Source organism: Gossypium raimondii, chromosome 1 (assembly GCF_025698545.1).
Source record: "Gossypium raimondii isolate GPD5lz chromosome 1, ASM2569854v1, whole genome shotgun sequence".
Lineage (NCBI taxonomy): Eukaryota > Viridiplantae > Streptophyta > Magnoliopsida > Malvales > Malvaceae > Gossypium > Gossypium raimondii.
In genome coordinates this window covers 35214745-35223849 of record NC_068565.1, presented here as the reverse complement: position 1 = coordinate 35223849, position 9105 = coordinate 35214745, and the positions used below count along the sequence as shown (strand labels likewise).

The 9105-nt window shown below is 38.5% G+C and overlaps 1 protein-coding gene across 1 annotated transcript; it reads left to right on the top strand.

Moving 5' to 3' along the window:
- The first annotated feature begins 5971 nt into the window (after positions 1–5971).
- Positions 5972–7345, top strand: LOC105785691 (uncharacterized protein At4g22758). The gene is made up of 2 exons (XM_012611812.2): positions 5972–6788; positions 6925–7345. The coding sequence occupies exons 1-2, from the start codon at positions 6557–6559 to the stop codon at positions 7104–7106; spliced, it is 414 nt and encodes a 137-aa protein (XP_012467266.1). The 5' UTR covers positions 5972–6556; the 3' UTR covers positions 7107–7345.
- Positions 7346–9105: the final 1760 nt, after the last annotated feature.

The following is a 9105-nucleotide window of genomic DNA, read 5'->3' as shown; positions in this document are numbered from 1 at the left end:
TTTGATTTGATAGTTTTACTGTAACTTATTCGTATAGCGGTTTACCGCACTGTACCGTATGTACGTACTGCATTGCATTGTACTGCATATACGCCAGCCTTGTGCATATTATTATCTGAGTGACTTAGTCCATATACATGATGTGTAGGGTTGAATAGGCTTTTCGAGGTTCTATATGGTGTGTTTGGTTGGATGAGCTTAAATAGCTTTTTTGGGGTGTGATCGGGCGACAGAGAGGTGCTTTGGCTGGATAAGTGGGCTTTTTTAATACTTGACTGCATTCATATGCATCTGGATGTGAGCTACTTATCTTTAATCTGTCTGTTCATCTTAACATTTATGACTGATTCTGTGCACATGAAGGTGTTCGTGTCACGGGCCAAAGTGCAAAGCCCGTGACCATGCCACAAGAAGCGCCCCATGGAGGTCTATCGATTAGATGGGGGACATTTAGCCCACAAGAACTGGCCCGATTCAAAGAGCTACTAAAGAAGCCTATCAGATTGAAGCCTGGTTGGCCCAATGATGAAGACATGGCAACTTAGGCAATTTTGGTAACTAATCTTAGAAGATAGAAGAGAATCATATCTTGTAAGATTAGATTAGATTTGATATGGTAAATCTTGTAAATCCCTAAAATCAAGGGATATAGTGAATCTCGTCTGTTGATGTACATGTATCTTGACCGTCAGTTTTGGGGGAGCTCAACTATAAATAGAGAGCCTCCCCCTCATTTGTAAATCATCCATTGTAACTTGAATTCTTAAGAGTAATAGAATTCTTGAGCATTTACTCAAACACTTTGTAGGCATTCTTTCTTTGGCTTTCTGTTGTTCTCTTGTGGCTTCTTTTGGCACAATCGCTTCTGCTATATAAATTGGTGCCTTGGAGGAGTTCTAAGGAATCCTCACTTTTGGGTGTAAAGGCTGACTTAGGCGAGTTTGGAGCAAACAGATCACCTAAGGCCGCACGGTTTGCGAGACGAAAGGTCTAGCCCCGTGACATTTTGGATTGTGATGATAAGTATTTTTGTATCAACCCATTGACGGGTTTACCTGTTGAGTATTCTGTGTGTGATTTGGGTGCTTGGACTATTATGTTTGTTTGGGACGTTGGTTCCGAGTTTGCTTTCTGTTTCTGCATATCTCTGTAAGTTTTTTTCGTTTTCGAACTACTGTTTGGTTTCTAATCTATAATTTCGTTGTTTGATGCGTTTTGAACTTACATTGAGCTTATGTAGCTCACCCTCTTAGTGTTTCCCCTTCTAGGTACATTTTCATTTTTTGATGTTGGACTCGGCATACCGGAGGTCTCAGAGGGATATGTTTTAAAATGAGCCATTTGGTTCCTTCCCCAATTTTTAAGTCTTGTTAGATTGTTTTGGTTTGTATTAATTTTAAGAACTGCGAAAAAGGGGTTTTATTCAGATTTCTGCATAATGCTATTTTGGACTGAATTTGTTTTTTTTAAATTGCAGAATTAAGTTTTCGAACACTTCAATGCATCTTGAGAATTTTTGATTTAAAATGATTAAACATTTGTGAAATTATTTTCGATCACTTCGGTGATCAATGTAACCTCCAAGATTCGGTCCAAACTTCTAGGCCGGGTTATGGTGTATTACTTTTAGTGGTATTAGAGCCAAGTTTGCAAAAACTCAGCCTGTGTTTTTACGTAATCGTGTGCGCGTGTGCTCGTTTTAATAAAAAAATTAGAAAACTATATCGTAGTGTTTTGAAATGACTTGTGATTGGAAAAAAAATCTTTTTGCAAAAATTTGATGTCTGAAACTTCGATGCCAGTCCGTGCGAAACTTAGAAAATTGTAAGATTAATTCTGTAAGCTTATTAAACATTTATGCTTATATTCGATTTTGGAAATTGTATATTCTTTAAGCTTAGGTACAAGATAGATATGGATACCAAAGGTGAGCGAGATCGGGAGGAGTCGTCTTCTTCTCTAGGACGTGTCTGTTCAAGAGTCAGAGGTCAATGCGATCCTGCCAACTTCGGGTAGCGATAACCCGGAGCTTGGTATTGAGGCCTTGACTCGGGTAGTGAGGGAAGTGCTTGAGAAAGTGTTTGAGGCTAGGTTAGAGAGGACTAGAGAAACGCTTCAAGTTAGGTGTATAGATTGTGGGAAGAAAAGAGATCGCAGTCCTCTGAGGTTGGAGCCTCGGTATGTGAAGTGTGTTAGAACGTATTTGAGTGGCAATAGTGGTGCGAGCGCTCCGTTTTGTGAGCACTATAAGAAGCACTATTATGGTAATTGTTGGAAAAATGCAGGAGCATGTTTTCGATGCGGGTTTACAGAACATCGAGTCCGGGAGTGTCCTCGACGACTTTGAAACAGGTATGGTTGTGAGTGTTTCAATATTTTGATTAGAGCATAACAATTGTGTGTGATAAGATTAATATGTATCGGCTTCAGTGGTTTAGTGTTCGGGGAGTGTGTTTGAGGTCTTAAGTTTGGTATGGTACTACTCGGGCTAGAGTGCGCAGCGGGTGCGTTGTGGTATAGCTTATGTTAGATCACTGTTCTGTTAGTTAAAAATTTCGGGGACAAATTTTCTTTAAGGAAATGTGCGTTGTAACACCCTGATTTTTGGGGTTAGGAGATTCCTTAGTAAGGGTCAGTGAGTAGGTCACGCACTTGTAATAATTTTTGCATTATAGTGTCAGAATGGGCCTGCTAGTCTGGTGGTTAAGTGAGTGTAAGAGTACCTCTGGGTTCTTGGTTCGAGTCCTTGTGTGTGCGTTTTGGGTGTTATAACTTTATATTGTTAAATAGTAGATTTACTTTAAGTTTAAAAATAATTATTTAGTCTTATTTTATTTATTTATTATTATTATTATTATTATTATTTTAATTTTTATTTTCCTTTTTCACGTTCACCTATTTCTTTTTTCTGTTTTTTCTTTATTTTTTTCTTTTTGGTAAAGAAAAATGATTGTGTTTATGGTTTTGGGAAGCTTTGTTTCTTTGTCGTCGAGTCAGCATCTGGACGTGTTTGATCGCGAATCAGGTGTGGGTTTTGAACCTTTTAAATTTTCATTAACGAATTATGGTTTGTTTCTATGAAATTGGAAATCGTTGTGTGCTTGTGGAATTCATCATTCGAAAGGGGCGATTATCGTGGAATAGCTTAGAATCGGGTGTGATTTTGATATATTTTTGAGTAATTAAGGATTGGGGAGTGTTTCAACAACAAAGGCACGACCGGTAGCAAATTTCGGTGTGGTTTTGTGACCACACGAGTGGCTAGACGGGCGTGTGCCCCCACACGGGCAGTTCACTCGGCCGTCGTGTACAATTAAGAATAAGGGTTTTTGAGCAAAATTTGGTACCAGACGGCCTGGCTATACGACACTATGGCTGATTTGGGGATTGTAGTTGATATTCACATGGTCATGCCCCTAGGCACACGGACGTGTGTGTTTGGGGATTAAGGATTTAGTTTTTGGTGCCACACAACCGTGTGACCAATTTGAGGATTTAGGGATCCCACACAGGCGTGTATTTTGGACATACGGCCGTGTCTGGTGGGCACACTAGCGTGTGAGACCCTCACACGATCGTGTCTGCCCTATACTCTATTGGATAGAGAGTTACACGACCTATTCACATGGCCATGTCCCTGGCTTACACGGGCGTGTGCCTCAGCCACACAGCCGTGTTGACCCCCACATGACCTAGGCTTTTCCACACGGCTAGAGCACACGACCGTGTGGTCTTAGGTCACCAAATTTAGTCGGTGTACGCTTTTTATTTGAAAGTTCCGACCCTTGGCTAGGCATTAGTGAAGGTAGTGAAGACTCTGATCTGGGCTTCGGCGTATGTGTTATTTGTGACTGTTGTATGAGATGTCTGACTTTGAACCTAGTTAGCTGGGTGTGTGGGTATATCTGTTTCTATTTGACTGTTTTTCGATGTGTTCATTGTTTTTGTGAGGTTGTAAGCATACACACACATACTTGCATAAAGTAATTTTAGGGTTGGTTGTGAAGAGAAGGAAGACTGATTCTAGTCTGATCTGGCAGTTGTACTGCAACTTATTCGTACAACGGTTTACCACACTGTACCGTATGTACGTCAGCTTTGTTGCGTACTATTATCTGATTTGGCAGTTTAAGCTGCAACATGTCTTTACAGTGGGTTATCGCATTGCACTGTACTGCATATATGCCAGCCTTGCTGCATATTATTATTTGAGTGGCTTAGTCCATATACAAGGTCCTATGTGGTGTATTTGGTTGGATGAGCTTAAACAACTCTTTTGGGGTGTGATCGGGGATGAAGAGGTGTTTTGGTTGCATTCATATGCGTCTGGATGTGAGCTACTTGTTTATAATCTACCTGTTCGTCTTAACATTTATGATTGATTCTGTGTGCACGGAGGTGTTAGCGTAGTGACATTTTGGATTGTGCTGATTAGTATTTTTGTATCGACCCGTTGACGGGTTTATCTGTTGAGTATTCTGTGTGTAATTTGGATGCTTTGACTATTACATTTGTTTGGGACATTGGTTTCGAGTTTGCTTTCTGTTTTTGTGTATCTTTGTAAGTACTTTTTGTTATCGAACTACTATTTAGTTTCTGATCTGTAATTTCGTTGTTAGATACGTTTTGAACTCACACTGAGCTCGTGTAGCTCAACCCCTTAGTGTTTCCCCTTCCAGGTACATTTCCGTTTTCTAATGCTGGACTCAGCATGCCGGAGGTCTCAGAGGGATATGTTTTAAAATGAGCCATTTGGTTCATTCCCCAATTTTTAAGTCTTGTTAGATTGTTTTGGTTTGTATTAATTTTAAGAACTGCGAAAAAAGGGTTTTATACGGATTTCTGCATAATGCTATTTTGGATTGAATTTTTTTTAACTGCGGAATTAAGTTTCCGAACGCTTTAATGCATATTGAGAATTTTTTATTTAAAATGATTAAACGTTTGTGAAATTATTTTCGATCACTTCGATGATCAATGTAACCTCTAAGATTCGGTCCAAACTTCTAGGCTAGGTTATGAGGTGTTACACCCACGACTGCAGTAGGAGTAGACAACCACCAATTGACATCTTATCCGGTTTCGTCACCTGACACAAATCTTGGTACAACGTGGCCAACACGATTGATCCCTAACTCAGTCGTGTGTATTCTTTGAAGTCAGCTAGGTTTAGTAACCACCAGCGTACCAAAATTTAATATTTATCGGGCATTAAAATGCCCCCAATTAACCTCAGATGAATGCTTGGGCACATTGTTCTTTGATGACGTTGATCGCGTCCAGATGAAGCTCTTTGAAATTGGTTTCCAACCACTTCATCTATATTCGACCACCTTGAAACTTGTTCAGGATCTTTCCCAAAAATGCCTCACAAAGATTCTCTTTATCGGGAATGATCGCTGACCCCGTGATGACTGACCTATCCACCGATAAATCGAGTTGCAAAGCCATGGTATTTGTAGAACATCTTTCCAAGCCAAAATTGAGAGAGTTGGATTTGAGTGAAAAAAAATTAAAATTGCATGGTATTTGTAGAAAAAAATGACCGTTGGAGCCCTTTAAATCTTTTTACCGTTGCAAGCCAACGTTCAAAAAGCCGTTGGAATTAACTATTGACGGACGAGCTTTTTGTATAACTGATAGGAAAACGCGTTTAACTGATCACGTTTTCCCTTTCTCTTCTAAAGAACGACCTGTTTCCCTAAATTAGAAAAATTACCTAAAAAACTAAATAAAAAATTGACATATATGACTAATTTAATGGAAAAATCTTGAAAGAAACTTTATTTATAAAAATAAAACAAATTGAATATTATTGTTGTAGAAAGAAAGAGGAGGAGAATATGGCGGTTGCGAATGAATAGGTGGCTTGGTGGGCAAGGAGGGATGAACGCGTAAATATACCCAAATGCTAACTCTATACGGAAATAACAACTTCCTTATATATATACAGTGCAACCCTACGGCAAGAGAGAGAAAGAAACCCTCTTCCTGCCTCCCCTCTATAAGGCTCATATACCACCTCAACCTGAATTACCCTAATCATTTTCCTCTATTAAATACCCCCAAACGCTTCCCACACCTTCTACCTACAACCACTAAAATTCCTCTCCTTTTTTCGTCGAAATCTGCGTCCCAGAACTTCTTTTTTTCTGGCTCTTTTTCCCTTTTTGTTGGAATCAAACCATTGATCTTTTGGTATTTTTGTGAATGGTGGAAACAATTTGGAGCTGTAGTATATTGATGCTCTCCCTTTGCAAATCGAGGGCGAGCACTCTCCTTCCTCTTTCCGCTGCTTCTGCTTTCGCATTCGGTTCTTGCAAAGAAGGCTGGTACTACCGCTGCCTTGGCCTTGACCCATAAACAACCCCACCTCAATACCTCTATTCCTTTCCACCAATAACCCAGATTTGTTTTTTTTTTTGTTATACGCCCCACAAAATAACAAAACAAACCCTTGTTTCTCTTTTCTCGGTTGTTGGTGAATTATCCATTCACCTGTTTTTGGTTTTGATTCTTTTTCATTTTGAATTTTGAACAAAATTTTTTTGAAAGAATGTTGCTTTACAAGCAGAAGAAGAGCCAGGGTCCCAAAGGCAACAGGCTCTTGATTAGCGTCACTGTTCTCGGAAGTGCTGGGCCGATCCGTTTTGTTGTTAACGAGGAAGAGCTCGTTGCTGCCGTCATTGATACTGCTTTGAAATCCTACGCTCGTGAGGGTCGGCTTCCTGTTCTCGGATCCAATCTTAATGATTTCCTCCTTTATTGCCCCAGTGCTGGATCAGATGGTATGTCGGTTTTCATTTCAATCTTTAAAGATTAAAAAATTTCCAGGATTTGCTTATTTGATGTTAAATGGTGTTTTATTTGGGAAAATTAGTAGTATTCATGATTTTGGGTGTTTGGTATGTTTTTTCATTGCAGCACTAAGTCCATGGGAGACAATTGGATCACAAGGGGCAAGGAATTTCATGCTGTGCAAGAAGCCAAGGACTGAGAAAGTGAAAGACGACGGGAAGGCAGCTGAATCAATTAATAGGAAGGCAAGTGGGAATTGGAAGGCATGGTTTAATAAATCCCTCAATCTCAAGATTTCCTCCCATTAATTAAATAATTCCCAACCCTTTATGATCCTATATTTCTTGGGTTAGCTTTATTTATAAATAAAGCATTGAAAGTTAGTCTATTATCATTAATGGCCATGGTAGAGTGTTGCTTATGTTTTTCACCTTATTTCTCATTTAGGTGAGAAAAGACCTGCAGGAATAAATTGGAACTTGTTTTTCAGTATTTTGCCTTATACGATAAGAATGAAGAGAACATTCATGGTGTGCTTGATTTTCCATTTCTGTCTTTGAAAGTGTTGCGTTCTATTGTTGAATGGCTTTTGATGGATGATTCTATTTATCTCATACTCTACGTAAGGTTTGGCTTACACCCAGTGTTCAAAAAGTTGTTCTGAATTGTCCATAAACATGTATGTTCAGTAGCTTATATCCATTGCTTGAAATGTTCTTCTGACTTGCCCTTAATATTGCAAGTTGCTTTCAAGGATTTTGATTTGGGAATTGGATATGGCTAGAAATATATAGGACATGATGGATGGACTAAATCATTCAGACTATGACCAATTTAAGAATTCTATTCAACATTATCGCCTGATGGATGCTTATTCTTAGGAATTGATTCTTTTTATTGAACTTAAGACCCAAAATCAAACCACTTGAGATTAATTAAAAGTGTATTATTGAGGAGCTGGTTGTGTGGCACTTTCTGAAGGATCTTTTGAATAATTAGATGTTCGGTGAGGCGAAATAAGCGGCTAATGTTCTGTTATAATTATCGACTTTAAAGGAGTAGGTCTTTGTCCTTGCACAACCTTTTTTCTCCTCTTTCAAACTTAAAAAGGCTGCTTTGGGTGGGAGCACAAATGGGCTCAAAATCTTGTCAATATGTAAGAAATATGGACTGGGGTCTACTTTCTTTTGTTCAATACATGTTTGGTCACACGTTATTAGTTGAAATATGCAACTTGGTTTTGTATATGTGCAAGGTAACCTCATGGTTTTTGGCAGATTTTTCCCCTAATTATTTTATTTATGCATTAATAATCGCGTTAAATCACTATTTAGGTTTGAACTTTGCCATTGTTATCACAGCTTTTAAGTGCTAATTTGGATTAAAAAAATTCAATATGGAAATAATTGTTAAATTCAATATTCAAGTGAGAAGTTTTCATGAGCTGGGATTAGAAAACGGGGTCCATGCTAGCATTGAACACTAGTTGTAAGGTGGCACGTTTTATATTTTAGCATTTGGACAAGTTGCCAAAAAAGAAGAGAGATGATAATTGTCCCTATCGCACACTGTTGGGGTTATCATATAGCTACGGCCAGCGGGGTCTCCCTTTCCATCTTCTTTCCTTCTCAATACGGTCGTTTTCAAGAAAAGCAAATGGAGCGTGGCCGCTCAGTTGCCTTCAATGTGCATCTATGCATTAATATCTATCGTAGATTTTCTTCTAATAACGTGGAGCCTACACAAAAATGTTTGGAGAATCAAATGGAATGGAACTTTTCAGAAGTTATGTTGACCATCCATCTTCAATATCAAATGAAGTCCAGTCCAGCATGGCAAGCTTCCTTTTAAGCAAGTCCATTTAAAGCTTAATAGTGGGACTTACTCGAATGTAATAAAAAAGATTTCGTTGGTGTAAGCCCACGTGTGAAAACCGACCACTACAGGCCGCTGTTTCGGCCTAAAGCCCACGCCTTCTTGCAAACCAAAATAAAAGAAATGTTAATTTGAAACAATCCAACCGATATTTAGCATAAAAACATTAGTCAAATATGTGCCATCACTACAACATAGTATTTGAATGTTACTTACAAATGTGCTCATTCTAAATATATTTTTTATTTTAATTTTATTATTCATTCTTATCCTTCAAAAACAAGGATTAGCCCTTATCGGTTTTTGGAGAGCCCACTAAGGTTGTGGGATTTTAAGTGTTTATATTGGAGTCTATCATGTTTAACTTTATAAAAGTAACATATTTTTATTTATGTCTTATTTAGTTGATTAGTGAGAAAAAATTATTTAATA